Source organism: Lissotriton vulgaris, chromosome 7, assembly GCF_964263255.1.
Source record: "Lissotriton vulgaris chromosome 7, aLisVul1.2, whole genome shotgun sequence".
In the NCBI taxonomy this organism is placed as follows: Eukaryota; Metazoa; Chordata; class Amphibia; order Caudata; family Salamandridae; genus Lissotriton; species Lissotriton vulgaris.
Genome location: NC_141695.1, coordinates 1,706,446,115 through 1,706,473,234, shown reverse-complemented (window position 1 = coordinate 1,706,473,234; position 27,120 = coordinate 1,706,446,115). Strand labels below are relative to the sequence as shown.

At 42.9% G+C, this 27,120-nt stretch overlaps 1 protein-coding gene across 2 annotated transcripts in view; it reads left to right on the top strand.

Annotated features, from left to right (window-relative positions):
• The first annotated feature begins 17,409 nt into the window (after positions 1 to 17,409).
• The window catches only part of LSM14B (LSM family member 14B), a 59,618-nt gene continuing 49,907 nt past the window's right edge, over positions 17,410 to 27,120 (top strand). The window contains exon 1 of one of the 2 annotated variants that reach the window (XM_086932867.1): positions 17,410 to 17,907. In XM_086932867.1, coding sequence (XP_086788993.1) covers positions 17,787 to 17,907 — 121 coding nt within the window. In that variant the 5' untranslated portion in view covers positions 17,410 to 17,786. The remainder of the gene's footprint in view (positions 17,908 to 27,120) is intronic. The other variant, XM_086932868.1, reaches the window with a different exon arrangement.

The window sequence follows — 27,120 nt, the reverse complement described above, 5'->3', positions numbered from 1 at the left end:
GAGCAGGGGCATACGACTGAGGAATACCCAGGTTGTATGATAACGGACCCATGGGGCCACCAGGCGCTCCAGCGGGGTACATCGCCCTAGAATACACTCCAAACATCGCATTGAGAAAATGCGAGGGATCCTGCCCAGGACCAGGGAAGGAAGGGTACGGACCTACCGGATGTTGCAATGGAGGCCGACCCGACACATCCTCACCCTGACCTTCTGGATTCACAGGAGTCTCCGCCGAAGTCGGTTCTTGGGTCACCTCCTCTTCTTCATGCTCCGAGGAAACCGGCTCCGGCTCCGGCGCCGGAGAACCCACTCTCGACAAAGCAGGTGAAGGAGAGACAAAGTCCTTACGGTGCCTGTGAGACTTTCTCTTCGAGTCAGAGGAATCCTTCCCCGAATGATGTCTCGAGCTGTGCTTCCTCCTCTTATGTTTTCTCCTCGAAGAGCTCGAAGCATGCCCGGAAGCCGACTTAGATCTAGACCTAGATCTTTCCCTGGACTTCGACTTCGCCTTGGACCTCGAGTCGTCACCAGACCTCGAACCTGCTCTGGACCTCGACGCCGATCTCGACCTCGACCTCGACCTCTGCTTCGACTTCGATCTCCGAGACGTAGATCTCGCAAGCCGCCCAGAGTCCTTTTTCACCTTCGCCAAGAGCAACTTTGCTTCACGCTCTCGAAGCGCCTTTGGATTCATCTTGAAACAGGACTCACAGTTCTTGACGTCGTGGCCTGATCCAAGACACCACAAACAATCCTTATGCGGGTCCGTGATCGACATCGTGCGGACACAAGACCTACATGGCTTAAAGCCTGTTTTCCTCGACGACATCTCCGGAGAGGAACAAAGTCGCAAGAGAGAAAACAGTGACAAATACTAGTTAGAAAGATACTAGGTATCGCTGAAGATCCCGAAAACCGTTAGCGTCGGAGACGCGGAAAAAAGGGAACTGACGTCATCACGCCGGCGTGGGCCTATTATGGGGTCGGTGACGTCAGACGGAGTCGCGCGCGATGCCGTGCTCCTGTGACGTCGCCCACGACGGCGTGCTACGAAGAAAAATTTCCGAACGTTGCTGACGCAAGGGGGATATTCACAAGGTGAGGAATCCACACGGCAGATGTATCTATCAGAAATACTGTGCCTGGAGTGGTGAAAGGCTTTTGTCATTTTACAGCTCTGCATGGACAGCAATGTGCTAGTCCTGTGCTTAATGACTTTGCTGTGGAAATGGCAAAAGACTTTGGGCCAGATGTACGACGCTTGCATTTAGCGAGTCGCAAATTGCATCAAATTGTGACTCGCTAAATGCAATGTACAACAGTGTCTCAGACACTGTTTGCAATTCTCAATGGGGTCGCAAATTGCATCCCTCATCGATATTCATGGCGAGGCAAGCGCAATTTGCGACCCATTGGGAATGGCCAGCCTTCATAGGGATGGTGGCCTGCTGGGGTCAGCAGAACACCATGCCTGTGACTGCTTTTTCAATAAAGCAGTTTTAAAGGAAAACGAGTTGCTTTTTAAAAAGAAAAATGAAACTTTTTTGTTTCATTTTTTAATGGCAAGCAGTGACCACTGCCTGCTCTTAAAAAATATTTTCGCATTCATTCACAAAGGGAAGGGGTCCCCTAGGGCAGTGATTCCCAATCTGTGCACCGCGGCTCCCCAGTTTGCCGTAAAAACTACCCAGGGGCGCCATGCACCAAAAGCATAATTAGAGATCCAAATTCATTTTTTAATCCCGTCCTATCAATAGTTTAAGAGAGTATGTGGTATGAAAGGTGCAGAAATGCCATTTATAACAAAAATCGATTAAAAAAAATACAAATGTACTTTTTGAGATAGTCTGTGATCCACAGTACCAATGAACGCCTGTACACAAATATGAAAATACTGCCGGGGGTCACTCCTAGTGTTTGTAAATAAAGCTCCGGTGCCAGCTGCTACTGTGAGACCTGGTCTGAACCTGGCAAGCTGGGGTTAAAACAGCAGGCCGAGTCGGAGGAGGAAGAAGCCTGGGTGGAGAGAGGGGTTGACAGGAGAGTCTTTACAAGGGGAGTAGGGAAGAGGCGCAGACGTCACCAGTGGAAGCCTTTACTGAAGTGTTGATTACATGTTGGGAACACAGTGATGGCAGCTATGGCAGAGCTGGAGACTGAATAGTGTCTCTGGCGAATAAACCCCGCCTTTAAAGAAGCCTCCAGTGTACAGCAGCGCAATATTGACCTGTGTTTTTGTAAGGTAAGAATTCTGTGAAGCTTCGCGATTAAATAACATACGCACAAACCATAAAGGACAATGAAAACTGGATTAACACACTGACTAAAGTTCTTCATGTGCACAGATTCGAAGAGGACAGACAGGTACGTCACCCCCCCTCCACAGAACTTGTTGGGTACACAAAGATGTTGGTTGCAGGCACCTTAAACTCATGTTATTTTAAATTGCAGCCCATATGCAACATTCAAACATGCAAGAACATATTTATACCACATTTGTTCTTTTTGCAAATTGAGTTGCAGTAGTCTTATATAGATCCTGCAAATGCCCACTATTTAACAAAAAAAGCACAGTAAACAAGAGTTTTCCCTTTAAAACGAATATGTTCAAAATCTTATAGTTTAAAAACAGAACTGCTTACTGTTACATTTGGTAATTGCATGCTCATTCATTTGTGGTCCAAACTTGTGCCAGTACTGTGCTCAACCTACTTAGAGCTGGAGCTCTGCGTTATCACCTGCGCAGTTTCTGCAGAGGATCACTTTCTGTGTGTCTCTGGGTCACAGCTGTAGGGGCGACAGTGCCCCTGTATTGGTCCTACCAATCCTCTTGTAGTAACACCACAGGGCAGTGAGTACCTGACCCAGATAACAAAGAAAACTACGGAGAATATGTCCTGGCAGCATCTAGGTAAAGTGAGTAATGCACTGTACTCGACAGGGAGAAAAATAGAAGTACTCCCGAGGCTAAGCTTACATCCTCCCCACCCGCCCAAAAAAAGTAACATGATGGGGAGCCGTGGCCAACGGCCAACAAGTCAAGGGAGCCGGGGGTCAAAAACGTTTGGGAACCACTGCCCTAGGGACTCCTTCCCATTTGCGCAAGGTTTACCACCCTTTTAAAAAGGGTCGTAAACCGTGAGTGTTTTGCAAACGCAAATGCGGTCGCAAAACAATGGTACATGCCATTTGCGCTCGCTATTAGGAAGGGATGCCCTCGGCACACCCCTTCTTAATAGCGAGTCGTGAACCATATTTTGCGAATCGTTAATAGGTTAGCGCTTGCAAAATGTGGTTTGTACATGGGGCTGACCTTTCTTGCAGTCGCAAATGGGCTGAATTCCCATTTGCGACCACATAAAACGGTTGTACATCTACCACTCTGTCCCATTCTATCTCGATGTGGATGGCACTGTGCTAATCCTATGCTTAAAGACTTCAATAGAAAAGCAGACATTTGAGGTGAGCAGATCTAGAGTGTCGCTGGTGTTGAGGGTGCTCTATACAGGAGCTGTTTTCTACCTAAACTTGAGAACTAATCAAAGGGAGTTTTCTGCTTCTTATTTGCATAATTTATGCACCCCTCCATGCCTGAAAGGGTATTGTTTTGATACATATATATATATATATATATCCCAAAAACGACCACTTGCTTAAAGTAATCAGAGGACCAGCGGGGAACTCGAGGAAATCCGTTTATTCAGTTAGTGGCATAATGCATTTTGGTATGTTCGCCTTCATCAGATGCCGCTAAATACAAGGTCATACCTCCACACTCCTTTGAACATTCAGCGGTGCTCCCATTGGCGGGAGATCAGCTGACCCTGCTCCATTCAAAGTAGCTGCAGTCTCTATACTGGACTGCAACTCCCAGCATGCACCATGGTTGAGTAAGTACTGCCAGCAGAGACCGAATAATACGCAAATGATTGCTGGCATTGCCTAGCAAAACGTAGGGGGCCTTGTAGCAGTTGGTAAACCTGGTTATTAATGTGTCCCGGACTCACTCGCGTCCCCAACGTCCAGCCCAAATTGCAGAGTCAAATCGGGCCGTGTAACGTAGGTGGTCATAAATATATATATATTAAAGGCTAATCCTGTAGGATGTCTTGGAGCTTTATATATATATATATATATATATATATATCGACAAACACTTGCTTCTTTAAAAGATAGTAGACGGCACTCCAAGCTTGAGATGTTTCAAACGATTTATTGGCAGACCCCCCTGCCCCCAAGATGACAAACGCGTTTCGCCCTAAAGGCTTCCTCAGTGTCAAAAGCGCATAACAGTGAACGCCATTTTATCTCCACCCCTCTATCGACATCAAGAGAGGACTAAAGTGCCATGTTGGTATTTTGGCAGACATCTTGTAATGTGCATAGCTTTACAATTTTATAAACTATACATGGAGAATGACATTCAAAAAGTGCTCGTGCGGTTAAAAACAAACGGGGAAACCCCATAAAATTCATTGTACATTACATAGCTTGTTTGGACAAAGATAAATTAACAAAGACAATTCATTCATGAAATTCGACATCACGGTAAATGATGGAAAAAGTGCATATTTAGAATAACCTCAAGGTTAGTTTTACATAGAGATTACATATTTATGTATTCCTTAGACCTCTTAGCAATTTAAGAGAATCTAACCGAGGCTGCTTATATTTTGTGTATGTACAACATTATAGCACGCCGTGTGTATCTAAAGCCTTCACTTTTGTTGTTACACAATGTCCGTACAAGTCTATATTATTCCGCCCTGTATGGGCAGGTGCTTTATGTTCTTTAAAAAAAAAAAATATATATATATATATATATATATATGCCAGTCACACACTTGAATGGGTGGTCGTCTCTAACCTTGGGATCCCTTTGCTGGAACGTGGCATTCTGGGACATGCAGTCCAGTAATCTGGTGAGAACTGCATGTTGGGCAGCCCACTCCGGCCGGAGTGGGAGGAATGGAGAAAACAGCCAATCAAGACTGAGCCGGACATTGATAGCAGCCCGAGGGGAGGAGGCGTGTTTATTTCTGCAACTGGGGGCATTGAGAAAGGCCTCGCGGCCGAAATGCATTTGCCTGTTGCTTGGAGAATAAAAGCTGCTCCCTGGAACCTCCCCATTGTGGCTTCTATTTTCTTCTACAAGAAAAGTGTGTCGATATCAATTACCGTGTTTCGCCAGTGACACGGTCTAGAAGCAACCCGCAGCGCAAGTTACACCGGAACCATTGGCAGCGGCAGCTTCGGCTGGTGTGTGTTTGTTTTCTGCGGTAGCAGATTTTCCGCTGTACACCTGGTGACCCCAGAAGGAAGAGATGCGATGTAGAGGCAATTCCGCCTCTCTGTGGATCGGATGCTGAGCCATTCGGAGCCTCGTAAAAACGCAACCTGGGCGTTTAAGGTAGCTGCGGCTTGGGGACTCGAGGGAGTACTATTAACTCTATAATGATGGAAATGGAGGCACGCTCTACTCTTAGACTCACCTGCCAGTCACACACTTGAATGGGTGGTCGTCTCTAACCTTGGGATCCCTTTGCTGGAACGTGGCATTCTGGGACATGCAGTCCAGTAATCTGGTGAGAACTGCATGTTGGGCAGCCCACTCCGGCCGGAGTGGGAGGAATGGAGAAAACAGCCAATCAAGACTGAGCCGGACATTGATAGCAGCCCGAGGGGAGGAGGCGTGTTCATTTCTGCAACTGGGGGCATTGAGAAAGGCCTCGCGGCCGAAATGCATTTGCCTGTTGCTTGGAGAATAAAAGCTGCTCCCTGGAACCTCCCCATTGTGGCTTCTATTTTCTTCTACAAGAAAAGTGTGTCGACATATATATATATATATATATATATACACACACACATACACATACATACATGTATATACTAAAATTAAGGCTTGTGAACATGATAATAACCATATCTGACCTGCTGCAGGCAGGGTGATGTCTGGAATGATACTTGTATTCTATTGCATTTTCAGCTCTGAAGCAAAAGTGAGTTAGGGGGTGCCGAAGATTTTGCCAGATGCAGATAAACTACGCAACAAACTCTCCGCAAGGAAAGAGAAAGTTGTATGTGAGGGACATGGTTTCATGGACTTCACAGTGCAGTGGAGTGGTGTGGCTCACTGGTTTGAGGCGGCAGACCTGGAAGCAGAGAACGGCCCGGGACCAGGGTTCAATTCCCGATGTGGGGTCAGCGGACTCGATAATTCTCGCCTCGGTGCCTACTCTAACCAGGAGTCACACTCGGCAACTCTGGGCATGAGCTTGCCTCATCTCTACAACGGCCCCCCACATTCGTCGGGATGCCTGGTTTCACCTTGGAGATACCCAGGAGGGACCATCTCACAGGGATAGCCAGGAAGGGTTCCCCAGCGGTCTACAGCGCCACGACGCCTCAGGGCAGCAGTGCGCTTTACAAGACACATACATTACATTATCACTTATATTTCAACCATGTGACTAGTAGTTTCTTGTGTCATGGTTTCTGGGTCTTGTAGTTTGATTGGTGTATGGCTGCTGTATGAAAGTAATAAAGGACTAATGCATAATCTGACCCTCCATGACCATAATAGAATCATAGCTATATAAAGCTAGGAAATTTTACATATAACGGGAACAACAACCCTGTCCTGTAACGCAAACACTTGCACACAATAAGCACAACATGCACATCCAGCCTATGCCTTCAAGCTTGTTCTATGGTGCCACTTAGGATTCAATACTATTGTGAAATTATAGCTTTTCTTAGAGCACAGTGTGATCATTCGAACTAGGCATCAGTGGCTGTTTGTCCCTTCTGGGCCCATCTTCATACGACTCAGTAAATTGTTTTTTCTTTGAGTCACATCCCCTGGACTGGATTTATCAACGGCAAATCTGACACGACAATTTGGCAAAGAACAACAGACTCTATTTTAAGATGTTCTAGAAAATGTAGGCCCACCACGAGGAGAGATAGAGAGCGCCGTGAAAATAAGCCATTGCTAGAATCTACTCTTTTGGAAATAAACCACTGAAGGAACCAGTACATGTTTGATTTATATTAGTGCATAAACAAACCTACAATTGTTTACTTTGAATTTAAAGTTTTGGGCCGTCACAATGGTGAGCCGTTCAGCACAAGCTTAGTACCCGGCTGGTATCACCAGTGCTTAATTTGAGCCGGTGATTTCCGGTGCTCAGCACCGGCACTTAATCAACGACGACCGCTCTTGAGCACCAATTAAGGACACATTCATTTTTGATGGGCACAGGGAGATTAAGTGATTTGCCAAGAATCACAGGATGTTGAGCCTACGCCCAGCTCCACAGTCGGCAGCTCTGGCCATTACGCCACATCCTCTCCCCACTTGTAGGGTTTGTTGGCTCTGTGTTAGGCAGCGCTAACAGGAGAAATGGGCTGGTCGAAGCTGCCTCCTGGCGAGAGCCCTGGCACTTATTTTTTTACGAATTAACCGCAGATTGTAACCAACACTCAGCGAGGAGAGGACCTTATGGGCAATGAATGCATGGATGTCTTCATCTTAACAAGCCTATGGAGTCCTGGGAGTAGTCTGACAATGGATGTGTGTCAACGCTGATGCACTGTACCACGTGACTGATTGAAACGCAGTGTGACGTTCTCCACAAAACGATCAGCAAGGATAAAGATATAAAAGTATAATTTGAAATTGATGATTACGTGACATACAAGAATGCACTTTAGCTTGCTGCAGTCGAATACTTTTAGACACAGCAAAAGGATTAGAGTGGGCAACTGTTTCAGGGAAGGCGTTGGGAGTGGAAGAATCTGGGTCAGCGTCATCTGTGCTTGAAATACAAGACAAAGACAAATATAACAAAGCTAATGTAAAATGAAATGTTGACTGCTACAAATGTGGTTCAAAATTACACTTGGGGAAACAGTCGAAATTGTCCTTTTGCAGGAAAAAATAATAAATGTAAGAAAATAGGACGTGTGTTTGTAGGAGAAACTGAACACCTGTTTCTATAAATGTCAATTTTGTAGACGAAATAGAAAAGACAATATGCAATGCTTCTGCACTCTCCATCATTGAACAAAGGGATGTTGTTCTTGCTATAGTTCTTTTTAAAGCATCTCTACACTGGGTTAACATTTGAAAGATGGGTATGTATATAATTGCAGGTCAGGTTTAATAATCGCAATTACATCTGAGACAGGTTATGATAGTAGATAGAAAAATATTACACTAAGGGAACAATACGTGGTTAATCCTGGAACATTCAGTCATTTTGAGATTTCAATTCCCAGATATTTTGGAGGCATCCTTGAATTTAAGGGATGCTCCATTCGTACAAAAATCTATATTGCAGTTATTGAGAGAAATATTGTGGAATGATATGATCTGGAAAGATTGGATATAGTGTTAAGTCCTGGGACAGACTTACCTACTTTTCTTGGTGAAAGGACCATTTCAACTATTGAAGAAATGCATAAGATTGTTGAGAAGCACATTGCAGTTTTTGAATCGCAGGTAGGATGCGTTAAGGGATTTGAGCGTACAATTAAGCTAAAAAACTGTGCATTGCCTGTTGTGCAAAAAAGTTTACCCCATGCCATTGAGCATTAGAAAAGTCCTAAAAGAACATTTATATGCTGTGCAGTGATGGAATAAATGACCAGTTGAGAGTGGGTTTCTGTTGTAATAGTTCTTTAAAAATCATGGTAAATTTGCCTATGTGCCCATCTACACTTTTTCTACAAAAACATTATCATAGTGTGCTATCCCATGCCTAGGATTCACGAGATGTTAGCAGTACAACACATTGCTTTCCATTATTGATCTCAAGTCTGATTATCATCAGGTCTCCCTGGTAAAGGAGCCAGGTGACTGGACAACATTTGTTACACCATTTGGGGCCCATAGATGTATGAGATAAACGTTTGGTCTGGCCTCAGCTTCCTATATCTTTCAGTAACTTATGAAGAATTTTTCAATATGATTTAGTAATATTTGCCAAAGATCGAGATTAATGCAACATGTTGTTGAATAAGGTTTGACAGGTGTTAGAAGGCAGATGTATGTGCACATTTATGAAACAATAAGTTAGATATTTAGGGCATGTCTTTACAGAATGAGTGATTGCTCTCAAAACTGATTTATTAGACGCCATTAGAAAAACATGAAGACTGTGATAAGGATGCTCTCTAGTCATTTTAAGGTTTGGGAAAGTATTCTACAAGATCTGTAAAGGAAAAGACTCGTTATGTGGAGCCTTTAAGAAGATTATTGAGAAAGGAAGAACATTTTGTTTGGTGCGATAAAGATGCACCAGCATTTAAACAATTTGATATAGTAAGCAAATGTATAGTCAAGTAGATGCTAGCTCTACTGGATTAAGGAGAGTTTTAAGTCAAATGGTCAACACCAAAACACACGGTAGTATTTAGTTCTGGTGCTTTGCGTGAATCAGAGCTTCACTCTAGTGTGATTGAGAGAGAGGCACTTGTTTGTGGGGAGCCTCTACCTCTGAAGAGGCGCTATAATCGTGGTCCGAATTCAGGTTGGAGGCCAACCTGGCAAAATCTGCTGCATGGGGACCCTTAGCGGTCGTTTCACTGGTCGTGGGGTGCAATGGGGGTGATAGGCAGCAACCCTGCTGTTCGGTGTAGCCACAGAGATGACGTTTTAAGGGCTCAATGGCCCGTACCATGGCTTGGTTGACAGAATGATGCACACCCACATCCAGTGCATCTACCAGGTCTGGCATCAGGGACCCCAAGGGTTCCTCGTAGAAATAGTCCGCTGCATAAAACTTTGCCATACTTTGTTTTTCTGCAGTGCAGGAGAAATATCCTAGAAGGATAAGACCAAGGACCAACACTGTAAAACTAGGGTGGTGACTCCCTGAATCAGGAGCAATAATGGGGGAGTAGAACCAACCCCAAGCAAACCAGGTCCCAGAATCACTGCACTGAGTACAAATATATGGTGGAGGGAGGGCTGGTCTGCTACTCTAGGCAGTGTTTTCCAACCCTGCTAAGGATAAACTTGTAGGGGCTCAAATGGGAGCAGCCACATGGGTCTGGAAAAAAAAGAGCAGTTATACATGGTTTCCCGCGTACGATTTAAGCCTTTCAACTACTGAAAGCAGAGAAAATGGAAACTGTGCATGCGCGGTGCCGCCCCCTCATTGAAATAAAGAGAGGACCACTCCACACTCTGGTAAGAAGTGGATCTCGGGCGCCCCGTCGGGAGGCAAAGCCCTCCCAGCACACTGCAAATAGTTGCCCCTACCGCCCGATGCTCTCTTTTTAACCAGCGTGTGTGCGCATTGCGTTACTATCTTCAAATCAGACTTATTAATACATGCACAATAAACAACTTTAGGCAGCGTGAGCCATGCTACTATCTATAAATCAGCATATCAGTACACCATATTCAAAATTAGGCAAGTTAAATCACCACATCTAATGGACAAAATTGAAGTGCAAATAACTGGCTTCGAAGCAGCAAAGAAAGAGGACACTAAGATGCTGTGAAGGGTTTATGTAGGGCAGTGGCTCTATGGCTGGTCACGTGATATCATGGTATCATGTGAAATGTAGTAGTATTAAAAACGTTGCTGTTTAAAACTAGTAAAGAAAAGAGAAGCATAATGGGAGCCGCCGGTCCTGACATAGAATTCAAGGATCATCTTTGAGGCATTGTGATAATATTACATGGTAAGGTCTCACAACCATACCACATAATGTTCTACTTTCCTACATATGTGCAAATCGAAAGTCATGTCCTTTGATCTCCTGACCAGTGCTTCGACCCTCAACACCAAGAATATCTGTGGAGGTCACTTTTAGTTCTGTGTTGACCCTGTAAGAAAGCAAACTAGCTGTTTCTGTTTTGAGACATTTCCTTTCCCAACAGATCACTTACCATATATCACTGTACAAGGCTGAACTATTAACCATGTTGCTTACTGCCATGCTGTGGGAAGCTGGAACTGTTTCCTATTGCACAAATCCTTGCTTAAATTATGTCTCCCACGTGTTAAGCTGTAAAACACAATATTTGCACAGACCTCGTGGTATGGGGATCCAGATGACATTTGACCATTGAGATTTTTTTAATGAATACTGGCCCTGTCTTCAGTCTCCCATTAAAGAAATGGGGTGACCCAAAAGGTACTGGACCTGGGTAATCTATTAATATAAACAAACAGCGGTCCGAGACCTATATATTTCCAAATATGTAATAAATCAAAAATTAATCAATTAGAAGGCGTATGTTATTTAAACAACCCTGCTCAATCAATGATGAACATGTAGAAAATAGGCAACAGCAACAAACTCAAAATATATATGCAATATTTTAATCTATTGTCAAATTGTAGTAGCGAGAGCACAATTCACAGTATTATGTACTTTTCCTTATATACATTGCCCCGTATTTAGAACGTGCAGTGAAGCAAAAGAGGTGTCAAAAGAGCGTGAACGTGATAAGGTGAAGGGAAAAGAAATCACACAGATTTATAAAAAATATTCTAGATAATTCAAAAGAACACCAGCCAATGAAGGCCGGAACAATATATATCCTGGCCACTTCAATTAGTCAGCACAGTTTCCCTAATTTTATTCCAAGGCATAAGATGTAAAAAATGTCTGCACTATATCATAAAGGGAGATATAGTTAGTGGTCCAGGTTTTTAATAAATGTCGACGTTTCGACTCGTCTTGCGGCCTTGCGGTTGATTATGCCTGGGCCATGCGAGTCTTCTTCAGGACAGGTGGGACGGGACAATACAGGGATCTCATTGATGACCCTATGAGAAATATAAAAACCCATTAGGATTGGGGCTGTGGCCTAGTTGCTTAAAACAAGGGCAGAATTCCAAGAATTCTTACCCTTCTAGGGATATAGTGGTCGTGATTCCCACTCCAAATTGACTCAGTCCTTATGATATAGTGCAGACATTTTTTACATCTTATGCAAAAAATGCAATAATGGCAATACAGAGGTGTTTTTTTGTGTTTAATACAATATTTGTTTAGGAAATCAACCATTTTCTTAGATGTGAAATGTGTACCGTTGTCAGACACTAATTTTTGGGGAAAACCTTCAGTGCAAAAATGTTTTTCAAAAAATCAATCACAGAGTCAGTAGTAGGAAAAGGAACAAAATAGTAAGTAACCCATTGCGAGTAAAAATCAGTGAGTACAATAAGATATTTCATATCACAACACAAAACATTATAAGGTTCTGAAAAATCTATGGCTAATTTTTCCCAAGGTTGATTGGGTAGACTATTAACACAAGTAGAAACGTTGTTGGTTTTCCAATGCTTATTGGATAATAAGTATTCAGGACAATTGTTAATGAATTGCTCAACAAAAATATACAGACCTGGCCCCCAATAAAACTTGCGAAGCAATTTTTTTGTGCCTGATATACCTGGATGACCAATATGTGTAGCTTTGACCAAAGGTTCAATGTGTTTCTGTGGTGGAACAAATAAACCATGTCTAGTGATTAAAGTGTTCTCAATACTTAATTCAGAAGACACTTGTTGATAAGGAACTAAACATTTTTCTAAATTTCTCACTGGTGGCCAACCATTATTATTATTATTATTAATATGTTTCTTATATAGCGCCAGAATCGACCCCCGAAGGGGTATCTCCGTGCTTGCCTTGGGAACCCGTCCTGGCTTTTCCCTGTGAGATAGCCCCTACGGGGCATCCCCAAAGTGAAAGCCAGGCATCCCGCCGCGGGGGCCGTTGTGGAGATTAAGCAAGCTTAATGCCCAAAGTTGCAGAGTGTCAACCCATGATTAGGTCAGGCACCGAAGCGAGAATTATCGAGTCCATGGACATTTGAGAACTTCATCATTTTCATAATGTTCAATCCAATCCTTCTCAGATATAACTCCAAGGGTGCATTCTGAAGCATCAATGGCTGAGACAACACATTCGTCATCAACATACTCAGAGATATCTAAAGTAAATAGGTAAACGAGACACACAATCTGCTTTAAAATTAGCCCCACCAGATATATGTTTAATTTCAAAGTTGAATCCTTGCAATCTCGATATGAACCTAACCAACCTTGATGATGCCACACCTGTACCATTGCCATTCGTCAACTAGATTAAGGGTTTGTGATTGGTTAACAGATCAAAAGCATTACCCCATAGATAACTCTTTAATTTTTTAACAGCCCATGAGCAAGCAAGAGCTTCCCTTTCTATTGTGCTGTAATTAGATCTTGAAATTAAAGCAATAGTACATTATTTCCCTTTATGCGACGGAGTAAGAACAGCTCCTAGTCCAACAGAACTTGTATCCACAGTGACAGTACATTTTAAACCATAACTAAATGGTTGAAAGGCAGGAGCATTTTTAATCATGTCCTTAACGTTAATAAAAGCATATTCATGACATTGTTACCAAATAAATGTTTCACTTTTACAGGTTAAACATCTAAGAGGCTCAACACATAAGCATAACCATGCACAAAGCGTGCATAATATTCACTGAGTCCCAAAAAAGATCTCAGAAAATCTTTATCCACAGGTGCTGGAGCGTTAATAATGGCATCAATTAAGTTTTTCTTTGGCTTAATAACTTCAGAGGTGATGGAATGACCTAAATATTCTAATTCTTTCACAAGAACACTACATTTTTCTTTGGAAACTGGCATACCTTTATCATGTGAAATCTTTAAAACTTGTTCTAAACCAGTATTATGTTTATTATTACCATTAACAAATATCAAGATATCATCTTGAAATGCTTGCACCCCTTTGAGGCTTCCAAACAACGAGTCCATTAATTTCTGAAATATGCTAGCTGCTGAAGCTACTCCAAACGAAAGCCTCATATATTTTAAAGTGCTAAAAGGCGTGATAAATGTAGTTAAATCTAGGGATCTTTCAGAAAGTGCAACTTGGTGATACGCTGATTTAAGATCAATAAGCGAAAAATGAGTAGCTTGACCGGTTGCCATTAACATTTCTTGAATAAGTGGCTAAGGATGGCAATCCACAAGAATATTCTTATTCAATGTGTGTAAGTCTGCACATAGACACAAATTTCCATTTTTCTTTTAGCTAAGACCACAGCCGAAACCAACTCTGATGAATCAGTAGGGTTAATAATATTGTCCTTGCACATACAATCCAAAAGATCCTTTAACTCCTTCCTAACACTAAGTGCCAGATGTAGGTAATCCCAGTTTACCTACTCTTAAATACCGAATCATACCGATTCGGTATTGAAGAACAGGCAAATGGGATGTAGGTAATTTTTCGTAAAAAATTACAGAATCGGTAAGTTTCGGTAAATACTGAATCGGTATTTACCCATTCAGTAATTGCCATTCATTCCTATGGGCCTGGAGGCCCATAGGAGTGAATGTCAATTACCGAGGCCCATAGGAATGAATGGCAATTACTGAATCGGGAAATACCGATTCGGTAAAAGGGGGAAACATTGAAGGGTGGCAGGGTGTCACTTTGACACCCTGTTGCACCCCTCAATTGTGTATGGGTGCACATGTTGCAGACATACATGCCCTAAGGGCATGTATGTCTGCAACATGGCACTGTTGGAAAAGCAAAAAAATGCTTTTTCAAAGGTTTTTATTATTTACCACCAACTTCTAGTTGGTTATAAATAACGAATCCTTAACTGCGGAATGCACTAACTTGAGTGCTCCCTACATCCTGGATTCGGTAATTTACCAAATCGGTATGTTAAGAATTCGGTATTTTACTGAATCCTTAAATTACTGATTCGGAAAAATACCGAATCCTACAAAAATGCCACCTACATCTAAAAAGCCCAATACCGGTCGCTAACGGCCGAAATTCAGTAATTTCGGCCGTTACCGACCGGTGTCGGGCGACCCACATCTGGCCCTTGGTGGTACACTCCTAACTTTATGTTTAACAGGTATAGCATTTGTTTTAGCTTAATGTCATGTACTACACTGTTGACACAACCTATTTTATCCTCAAACACATCTTTGTACTTATTAAGAATTTCATCCAATTCTTGTGAATTATTATTTGTACATACATTGACTGAAGCGATGGACATGTCTCCTAAAATTATGGGAGTATCACTACCAGGTTTGAGCATGATACCCCTTTTTCCCCAGATCACGCCATCCAATAATGTCATTTCCCTTTTTAGATACATAAACTTTAGTGGCTATAGATCTACCCAAAAGATTCACTGTTTCATAGAAATAACCTACCATGTCTATGTCCTGTCAGCTAAATGCTTTAGGATTAACATCTGAAAGAAAGAGTTTATTTGGAAAACAATTTTTGTAATAAGTCAAATCAGACAGTATAGTAATTGGTAAACCTGAATCTGCCATAACTGCAATATAAACATTTCCAATGCAAGTTTGACCTAGAGGTGCTTTAAAAGATACCCCTGAATCATTGAGGTTAACAGTTAATATCAAATTATTAACCATATCGTCTTCAAGTTCCCCAACTGCATTCACCCTCATGGGAACAGTACTACTGTTCTTGACATTAGATCTGCATACGCTCTAAAAGTGCCCTTGCTTCTTGCACTTGGTACACCTACGACCAATAGCAGGGCAAATGGGATTATTCACAACGTCTGTTTTTGAGCCACATTGATAGCATACAAACTTGTTTTATAGAACAGGATTAAAAACAAGCTGATCACGTATATAAATGTCCAACATGTCTCCCAATTCTCACTTAGCTGCTACGTGCGTAAATTTGAAATATAATCTTCTATGCTTTCCTCAGCTAATTGTTTTCTTTTGTAAAATCTATGTCTTTCTACCATAATATTAGGTTGTTCAATTAATCTTTTTTCTAACCTTTTTTTAGCTTCTGTGAAAACATCCCAGGGTATTAACTGTCCTGGAGGAGGTTCAGTTTCTGGAAGATTATGAAAATTTCTCTGCCTGCATCTCTTAATAAACCATACAGAACAGCCTTCTCGAGCTCATTAGAATAAGCTTTACCATAGCAATATTGTAACTTTCAAAAGACTTGTACCACTGTTGTCATTTTACTGGAGGTTTTCCACGATTCTTTAAAAATGGATTAATCTGATATGGTTGAATTTGATAAGCCATAATGTATATAGATGGTAGAATAAATCAATAATAAGGTGTTTGACCTGTTGAGTGCATAATGAAGAAGTGAATAAAATGCACTAGTCTTTCAGGATGATAGGAATGAATAAAAAACTGTCCCGAAAATGTACCAACAACTTGTTACTCTTGCTGGTAAAATAGTAAAATAAACTGGCACCCGACTTCCTCACCTGTTCCTTAACGGTAATACTGCTCGATAATGTTGCAGATGAATCGCTGAAGTTATAACGGTGGCAGTCTGCAGCCGACTGCTTAATTCTTGTAGTTACCAGGCAACAGAGTGGAAACAATGTGGCTGTCATGCAAAGTCACGTTGTATGACCTTGCGTGATGACGTGTGATGGCGATTCTGCAGATGTCGATCGCTGTCTCCTGCCAGGCTCTTCACGCGCAACAGAGTGGAACGCTGCTGCGGCTTGAAAAATGCAGCCTCTCAGCAGCACAACCAATGGCTTTCTGAAAGCTACATATAAGTGCAGAAAGCTTACTGATTGTTTCATAAAAAAGAAGTCTTCGCTATTTGTAGAAGTTCGCGTATGCTTCTTACTCTCAGCGCTATTCCCAGCTGTGAGTTAGTAATGATTCAAATTTCCCTCTGATGGGCAGATTCTCCCAGTGGATCCAAAATCAAAACCGCTTGTCGCCAAATAATTGTTGTATTGGCCATACAACAATAAACGGAAACATGTAGAATTGAAGAAGAGGCTTATTTGTAATTAATTCCAGGGAAGAAACCCACAGAGAGAAGCAGGATCTCCAGTGAAGCTGTTGTCAGTTCGAGTCTCAAGGAAAGAATCCACCAGACACAAGCAGCACCATGGAGACAGAACATAGAGAAAGAACACACAAGTTAAAGGAATACAACACTCTGCCGCACAATTTACATTTAATCACATAAATATACATTTACTAGAAGCCCAATTTGAGCCCTCTACCAAAATAATTTAGCAAGCCCTGGAGAATTAAAGCCGTTCTGTTTAGCGTCGCCAGATAACTTTAGTGATCTTGCGTATGGCTTTTCGACTACCGTAGCGGCTTAGAGTTTAAAAATGTCAACTTCGTAGCCTAGCTAAGTCCTATGCAAGAAGAGGAGGGTTTTGTAAATAGTAAGTCCAAAGGGAGCCATCTGTCTCAAATGCTTTGTATTTCTTATTGTAGTCCTTTCTATAGTTCAGTCTTGCAAAGTGTCACTGATAGGGGGATTCCATCAGCTGGGAGGCTGCGCATGCGCAAGAGTGCAGTCAGGGCCTTCCGTACGTGAGGGCGGGGCTTATCGTACGTCACTAGTTACTGGGATCCTGACGCACGGGTCAGACTGCTGCTGCCATAGAGCGGAGCGAGACTCTGCCGACGTCAGGTATAAATCTAGGCGTTCCATGGAGACACGCCCACCCATGACGCTACTCTATATGAGGCTCGGCCTGGACGCGGGTGCGCGGCGTAGGAGACCCTGGGGGGAAGGACGTGGGCAGCAGAGGAGAGGCACGTTTAGACTAGTGAGAGGAGCGAGGCCGTTTCCGAGTGAGGTCAGCGGAGCCTCGTGGAACTTAGACCCAGTGGATTTCAACGTGGAGCCGTCAACGTATGGTTAGCCAGCAAGAAGCGCCCAGGACCTCGGAGCAGCGGAGTGCTTGAGCAGGCGGGTCGGACGCAGCGGGCAGGATGAGTTCAGGCACCCCCTACATCGGGAGCAAGATCAGCCTCATTTCCAAGGCCCAGATACGCTATGAGGGCATTCTCTACACCATCGACACCGAGAGCAGCACCGTAGCGCTGGCCAAGGGTGAGGACAGAGGCTTGTATTGGGGGCGAGAGGTGGGCACCTGTTGGAGGCTTGGGGCGCGCACTGGCGAGGGTGTTGGACTCTGGTGGTAACGGAGAGATGAAGCAACACTGCGATAACATTGGGGTGCTGGAGGGTAAAGTTAAGACGCGCAATTATCCTGAGTTTCGGCACTGGCCGAGCGTGAGCTCCCCGGCCTTAAGGCTCGGGTGCGGCAAGTAAACAACATCAGGGTAAGTGTGAGGCGCTGCGGCCTTAAGCGAAGCTTTATCTGCGCAACCAATTAGTACTCGGCTCCACAGGTGCTAACCAATCATCATTGGGACACCTGTAGAGGCTAACCAATTGTAACCCACTCGCATGGCCTGCGTCATCGCGCTTGCAGCTTCACATGAGGACGTGGGAGGCGGAGCCTATAAATCACAACATAACCTTTAGGGGTGGAGCGTCGCGCGATCCTCCGCTGGTCAGCCAATCAGGCGAGCCCGTAGGATGAGCGCCTCCATCTGTGTGGGTCTCTCCCCAGTACTTGTAGTGCCCGGCGGGCAGTCTGAGCTGCAGAACGGAGCTGCTGAGGAAGAAGGGCCTGCGAACGCGGCTGCCTTCCTCCTGTCAGTTTACTTAATGGTTGGGACTGGGTTGAAGCCGATCTTCAGCCCTCCCTGTTCAGATCTCGTGCTCAGGGCCGGTCCTAGGATATGTGGGGCCCGGGCAGCTCAGGATCATCTGAGGCCCCTAAGCCTCACATGCTAATGAAAGTTTTTTTTTTTTTTTTTATATATATATTTTAGAAATGTGACACCCACACACCCGCGAGTCATGCCGGCTGCGACTGTTTTTTGTCAATGGTGGTTAACGGGTTTAACTAAATGAGTAACTACCATAAATGATTTTACTTTCACCTTGTTGTTTTGACCAAAAAGTAGCCTATTCACACAAGCTTACATATAATCACAACTGGAATTGTAGTGACAATGAAGCAGAGACTAACACAATTATTTCTACTTCTCTTTATTAATAACGAGCTTGTGCTGAATCAGAAGGGAACTGACAAGCCTCCAAAACAGCTGAGGTGACGTCACATAAATACTTAGGGAAAATTCCAAGTGATGTGTGGGAAATACACCAATGGAAGGAGAAAAGGAAGTGGAAGACTAGAACTACATCTCCCTTCCTAATACAAGGAACATTAATGCATACATATTCTTTAAGAGCTTTGGGCAACTTTGCTAATCTGGTACAAGTGCCTCCCCACCATAAATCATCATCAAGGGGAAACCTCAACCATATTTTAACTATTCCCTTAATCCCCAGACTCTCAACAAAATACTATACATGAGGCTTCTAGCCCTACCAATTTTTGACTTCAATCCGCAGTGGGCCTGGTAGAATGAACAACCCACTTGCAGGCTCTGCAATTTCATACACGAGTCCTGGCTCCACCTGTTATGCTGCTGCCCATTCTTTGCTACCGACGCCGCTTATTGATTCCTGTTTTCCGGGAACAGTCACTGAGACATTGTAGGGAAGCATCAGCTTTGTGTTTTAGCAACAATTTATCCCAGGCCCTAGCAAGAGCTGGGAAGTTTGTTAATATTATTTTAACGACACTGCATAATGCTCAGCACTAAGAATCTGACCATGACATTCATGTTTGTACATTACGGTTTTTATTAACTGTATAATAAAGTAGTGCCTTCCCACCCTCCATGACAATCTGTGGAGGTGTTGCAAGATTCAGAGGTAGCAGGATTAACTTGTCTTGGAACAGAAACACAACTATCACTATTTCTTGTCTCAGTCGCATTACATGAATCACTTTCTTTGTTTACCACATCACTAGCAAAAGTAATTGAACTTTCACAGACTATACTGCTAGTACTCTCTACATCTTTGGCATTACAGTTAGCAGTATTAGAACTATTACTGATTTCTCCTGAATATGTATCAAGCCAAGAAAATTCACCTCCCAATAGTGTAAGATCACATTTTCTACTGTACCATAAATCGGCCTGATCTTTTCTCAATTTTATGACGTCAGATTTGTTACGCCAACAAGGATCTTTGAGACAAATGGCACTGTCAGAAAAATCAATTTTCTGTTTCACTTGCAACTGTTCATCATTTATGGCAACTGTCAATGAGGGACAGTTTTCAACCGTAATAAACTCTGGAACAAATTCGTTGTTGTCTCTTCTCCCTCTCATTAAAAAGAGAGGTGAAATACCAGTAAAGCTGTTGGGTGTAGTCCTCATCAATCTTTATTTCGGCAAAATATTGCCATAAAAGATACAAACCAGCTTAGTAAAATAATAATAAATAGTACATTAAAAACAAGCATCTGCAAGGCATTTTAAAACAGACACATATACCAATTTTGACAGTTATCCAGCATCCCCAATTAGTAGATGTCTTCTCTTATGCCATATGCTTTTTAGGTATTTTGCTACTGCAAAAACAATAATACCATATAAATCATTTTCAAAAACCCTGCATGCCTGCAAACAGTGAGAAAACCCTACATTTTTGCAGGCCTGGACAATCTAGTGCCTCCTTGCCCGCACATAAGCGCGGTAGAAGAACAGTATATGCAGTTCAGTTTCCTGCTCTAATTTGCACCCGGGACAGTGGCTCGGGGAGGACTCAGACCATTTGCTGGTATATGCCTGGATAGGCAAACTGCCATCCAGACGGAGAAGTGTGGCTCAGGGGTTAGAGGCGGCAGACCCGGAAGCTGAGATCGGCCCTGGACCAGGGTTCAATTCCCCACCTCGGCGGGTCTTGGGCTCAAATTCCACGGACTCGATAATTCTCGCTCCGGTGCCTTCTTGACTCACGGGTTCACACTCTGCGACTCTGGGCAATAGCTTGCTTAATCTCCACAACGGCCCCTCGCGGCTGGATGCCTGGCTTTCACCTTGTGGATACCCTGCCGGGGTTATCTCACAGGGGAATACCAGGACGGGTTCCCTAAGCAAGCGCTTAGATACCGACCTCGGTCAGTGATTTGCGCTATATAAATAAATGTACATTTACATTTACATCCATTGTAGGTACAATTTCCTGGTGGTAGTTGGGAATAGAATACGTAGAACTGGTTCAAACTTGTATATGTCCTTAGCCTTTAAGAATGATTCAGTCAGGGTGCCCAAATCTGTATTTTGTGTATGTGCCGTAAGTTTACTTTCGTAATACATTATGACCAAGTGCTTCTGTGATACCCTGGTGTAGGATGGCAGAGGATCTGACCATAAGGAAGCTAGTTCTAATCGCCCTAGTTCATTTTTTATGTAATTGAACCAGGGGATTTTCCCCACATTTGGGAGGTTCAGGATTTCCTGCAGCTCTGACCTGTAATTGACTAGCTCTGGTGTGGTCCATATCCTGTGCCAGAAGGTTAGGGGCCTAACACCCAGATCTTCATCAAGGGGTATAAGACCCAAATCAAGCCTCATTGGCAACAGGGGAGTGCTAGGGGTAGTAGTAATAGCTGCCTGATAAATTTGTTCTCTGTTGCCACTAATTTGTGTTTACACATGTGGCCCCAGAGTTCGCCTCCATACATAACCGAACCCCTGGCCTGAACTCTATAAACCTCTAACGGTGGCCCAATCGGCTTAGTGGAAGATTTATTAAGGTTGGTAGGCTTAATTCCTCCCGCCAATTGGGCCAATTTTAGTTGTGATTTTGTTTGATGGTGTCCCCAGGTCATTTTCTCATTTAGGGTAACCCCCAGGTACTCAAAGGTTTGGACCCTTTCTAGTCTGTTTGCACCAATATGCGGGTTGGGGCGAGATTTTGATGGTGGATTGAAAACCATAAATTTAGTTTTTAGTGCGTTGATCTCGAGACCATGTTCTCCACAGAACGCCACAAAACCGTCAAGCACTCTTTGGATTCCCATGGGCGATTTAGACAGCAGCAAAGTGTCATCCGCGAACATAATAGCCGGCACCCTGCTGCCTGCTATCTTAGGGGCATCACGGTTTTCCACCCCACTCAGATGGGTAATGACCCCGTTGACATAGAGGCAAAACAGGGTCGGTGCTAGCACACAGCCCTGTCTTACCCCCTGTCAACGGGGAATCTGTTTGATAAGGTTCCCCCCTGCCACATCTGACTTGTACAAAATTGTCTGTGTGTAAGAGGATAACTATATTTAGTAGGTGTTGCGGAACCCCCAAGTTTGAAAGCACAGACCAGAGTTTTCTACGGGGTACAAGGTCGAAGGCCGCCCGTAGATCAATGAAAACGGTGTAGAGACTGCCACCCTCCAACTTTACCGTTTTCCAAAATATGGGAGCCAGGCGGAAAACTTGATCTATAGTTGAAACTTTATTCCTGAACCCTGCTTGGTATGGGCCCAGGACAGTGATCAAGCATCCATGCTATTAGGCGATCCAGTATCAACCTCGCAAATATTTTTTGTGGGACATAGATTAGGCTAATAGGCCTGTAGTTGGCTGGAAGCAGAGAAGAGCCCTTCTTGAAGAAGGGAACAATCTCTGCCCCCAGCCAAGTACTAGGCACCGCCATCCCTCCCAAGATTGCATTAAATACCACCTGAAAGTATGGGGCCCAAACTGTTGGTTCGTGTTTGAACAAATCCGCATTAAATACCACCTGAAAGTATGGGGCCCAAACTGTTGGTTCGTGTTTGAACAAATCCCCATTAAATACCACCTGAAAGTATGGGGCCCAAACTGTTGGTTCGTGTTTGAACAAATCCCCATTAAATACCACCTGAAAGTATGGGGCCCAAACCGTTGGTTCGTGTTTGAATAAGCAAAAAACTCTTTCTTGAATAAAGTGGTAGACTAGACGCCACTGCCAATTGAATGCCATCCTTTAAAAAGCGATTGACTTTCAATTTCGACCATTGGACCTGGGGGAATAAAGAGGGATTTTCTCTTGCTGCACACCATGTAATTTTTTGAAAATCAGTCATTTTGTTGGAAGTTAATATCTTGCCATTGTCTGAAACAATTACTCTTGGACTATCTTCAATAGTAAAACAAGTCTTTATATGGAGTTCCACTTCACCAACATGAGCTACCCCAACGGGACCTTTGATATCTGTAGTTGTCTCCAAGAGTTAATACTATATTTGAACACATTTCTTCGTCAATCTTCAACATTACTAACTCTCGCTTTGTAAAAGTGTTTCTGACCAAAGTTTCCACATACGCTAGCAAAATACCCTAATCTCTGACATCGTGTACATTTCTTACCTTGAGGTGGACACTGCATACAGTCAGCCATGTGATTGCGTGAACCACATCTAAAGTATACATATTGAGGCAAACTGACGGTGGCAGCTGAGCAACGGAACTCCAACGGCGTTTTCTCACGCGCTGTGAAAAATCGATTCATAGAAGAACATTTATGTGGCAGAATAAAACCAGTCAAGACAAAAGTAACAAGTTACTTGCCTGACAAAATTCTTTGAAACTTCTTGACCGGAACGCTTCACGTGTAAAACGCAACGAAAGCTGAACCTCTTCAAAGTTGCCGAAATTTGGTTAGAAGAATGTTCATCAACCATACGCTTGCCTCAAATCAATGAAGAAAATATATCAAAAACCATGACACTACCAAAATTAAATGCAAATTGAGCACTTGCCTCTTAATATCGAACTGAAGGCTCGAACTGGATTCTCTCCCACTAGCTTGTTCGTACCAATCTCATCCAATCCTCGTCGCCAAATTGTAGTGACAATGATGCGGAGACTAACAAGATGATTTCTACTTCTCTTTATTAATAACAAGCTTGTGCGGAATCAGAAGGGAACGGACAAGCCTCCAAAACAGCTGAGGTGACGTCACATAAATACTTGGGGAACATTCCAAGTGACGTGTGGGAAATACACCAATGGAAGGAGACAAGGAAGTGGAAGACTAGAACTACAACAGGAATGCAGGGCCATAGCTCTTTGTGCTCTGCAGAGAGGCCATATTTTGAATGATCATGTAATCTGAACACTTTTTGACCCAAAGACTGGCACAGTGTGAAACTTGTACTGTCTGTATCCTCAACTCAAAGTGCTCAACCGTAGCACCAGTTATAAACACCTGGAGGTGACTCCGTACAAAGGGTACCTTATCCAAGAGTATTATTCTGTGAAATGAAATACAGAAACGCACATGCTGGGAATAGCTAAGACTCTTGGGAATGCAAGATTAAGTAAAGAATGGCAAATATAAACAGGAACAAAATCACTACCATTACCCCAACATCAGGACCACTGGAATTATGCGGCAGGAGATGGCTAAATTATGTGGGAGGATGAGTACATTATGTGGAAAGAAAAGGCAAATTATGCGGCATAATCCGGCACATTTTGAAATATTACTTCATTTTTTTGCCATTTTTAAACTTGGTTAACTGTTTAAGCACTGGTTGCTCCCCATTAGTACCAATTTAAAACCCGGATTTAGCAGTAGGAAACAAAGTTGACTATTCCAGCTTTTCAAAGGGCCTCCCCACGTGTTGCTGCATTTTTATTAACTTTTGAACCGTGTGATATAGAAATCAATTTTGTTAAAATTAGTAGATTATGCAGCAGAAGATGGGATTATGTAGCAAATGCATAATTATGCAGAAATTGCTGCTACCACACAAGTGCATAATTACAGTGGTCCTGCCTAACATGCGGCATCAGACTGGGACAGAAAATAGCTCCCAGTACCAAAATAAAAGGGGCCCCCATGAGTTAGCTAGAAAAGTGTCCCATGTTTGCAAACTAGGGCACTTTTAAACTTGTAAAGGCCCTGCTGTATAAGTTTTTCTGTAAGGTATAGAAAACTGCACTGATTTGAGTTGGCTGCTGGCAATGTTTGTTTTAATGACATAAAAATCAACAGTAAAAATCAGCACCTGACTATAAAGCAGGTCCAACAACTAGCCAAAAAAACAGCCAACCTACTGACCTGACAGCAGAGCTTTAAGTGGGACAAAAAAACTATGGGGGTCTTTCAAAGGGGCATGGCTAATGTAATTAAGGCCGTGGCTCAAAAACATTTAAGCTATATGAATCTGTACTTAGCATAGTGCTCTGCCCGACTGGTACTTTGCTGCTTCTTTCATTGCCTACAGATAAACAAGCCAGTACTATTGACTTTGTCAGTGATTATTAGCTGCATAAGATGAATAAGCAACAGCTTCCTTGTATATAATATTGAAAATGCTCCAGTTCTGACATGAGACTGTGTAATAACTTTAAGGAGTCTCGTTGAAGTTAGGCGAAGGCTGGCTTTGCTGCAGAGTTGAGATTTGTTTTTTCACTCTGAGGGTTACCACGAAAATGGAGAGAGGGCCCATTTCATCACCAGCTTCTCAGATCTTTCATTCATTGTGCAGTCAGTGGATCAATGTTTTTGCAGCTGAAGTTAAGGACATGAATATAGGGCCCCTTTTTCCATGCCCATTTTAATTTACTACCAGGTCTAAGACTTTAGTGACCCGGCACACTTTAAACCCTGCTCCATACACTTGTCCTAGGGGAGCAGTTTCCATTGTGATGTGTCGCCATTCCACCTTTTGCTCTGAGCAGGATATTTTGTTTTTCATTGATAGAGGGGCATGGCACCCTTAACACGCAAGGGCACTGTAATTACCAGTCTAATTGCCGTCATCAACATGCAGATGCAGCCATTTGGCCCACAGAGACAGGTCTGTGGGGGAGAATAATAAAAAAAAGAAAAAATACAAACTTTAAAGACTGGAGTCTTCGGAGGTGCAAGTCCCCATAGTTGCAAGCAGGCGCCGGGCCCTGGGCAGCTTCCCATCCCTAGCGCTGCTCAGGTCTCTTGTATTGTGTGCTTTTCAGCTGTAGGTAATCTCTCCATGATATAGGGCATGTTCCTTTGAAACTAAGTAGGTATCTTGGCTCCAGTCAGCTTTCTATGATATATACTTCTGGGCTTCTGTTCAGAAGAAAAGAAAATGTATCATCCATACTGCTCACCATACAAAAGTTGAGCAGTGGCTATCCCTGTAGGTGTGCACTATATAGACATTGAGAATTGGAAAGATTCTATAATGAGTTTGATTATACATGGACCACATTGAAACACAAATGTGCATCAGTTTAGTATCCATGCAGTGACTTGTTTAGTCTGCTAAACATGTAAAGAGTGAACAAATTATAGACCGCACATACTAATTCAGGAAATACATGTTGCATGAATATACTTTCCAATAGGACAGCTGTGCACTACCCATCCATGTAGTCAGTCATTCACTTACTAATATTTCAGTGGGCGTCAACAGCACAATAGATGGGAACTGTGAAAGGTTGCTGGGAAAAATGCATGAAGGGAAAGAAATTAATACTATGTGATTTTTGAATACAAGTGATTGTTCTAAATCCACTGCTTCTGGATAATGAGCTATGTTATGGCTACTTATGATGTAAAGCCATGTGGTAGTCTGGAAAAGTTGAGATGCTTGTATAGAGCTGTGATGCACGTTATTTAAAGCACTATAGTTAATGGATGTGTTTAAAAACTTTTGAGATTCAGAGATTTATTTGTTGGGCGTGGCTTCACATTGCAGCCAGCCACCGGACCTTATGTGAGCAAATAAAGAAGAACTTTGAGAAGCACACCTGAGTATTTTTGTCTCCACCCATATATTGGTTACCTTGAATACTGCATTTGGGCAGAAGTTGTGTGCTGACACTGAGAAACCGTGATGGTCATACTCCTGCTGACTCCTGAGGGGAGTTCAGTTACCTAAAAAGCATAATGATGTGGCAGTTTGCAGTGAAAGACTCATTTGCCATGCATTAGTATTACTAATATTGCTAAAGCTTCATAACCTGATCACTGTGTATTGGATACAGCCTGGACCATGTTTTTATCGATGGGCTAATCCTGTTGGTGAATAGTTTCTTAAAAAGGATCTTCCCTCTTTCTGTGTAAACTTCTTATGTTTTCCTTTTCAAGATTTATTCATGTAGGCTTCCACATTAGTACTCAACAGCCTCAACAGGCTGTTGAGAAATGATGTGGAAGCCTACATGAATACATCTTGAAAAGGAAAACATAAAAAGTTTACATTGATGCTTTATTGTGACACATTACCAATTGCTTGCTGTTATAACTGGGAGACCATATTGAGAATTGATGTGTGCTGGGGAGTGATTTGTAGTCTTGGAAACTTTCTAAGGATATTGCTTTGAATCCTTCTAAGGAGAAGAGTAGCTGAGT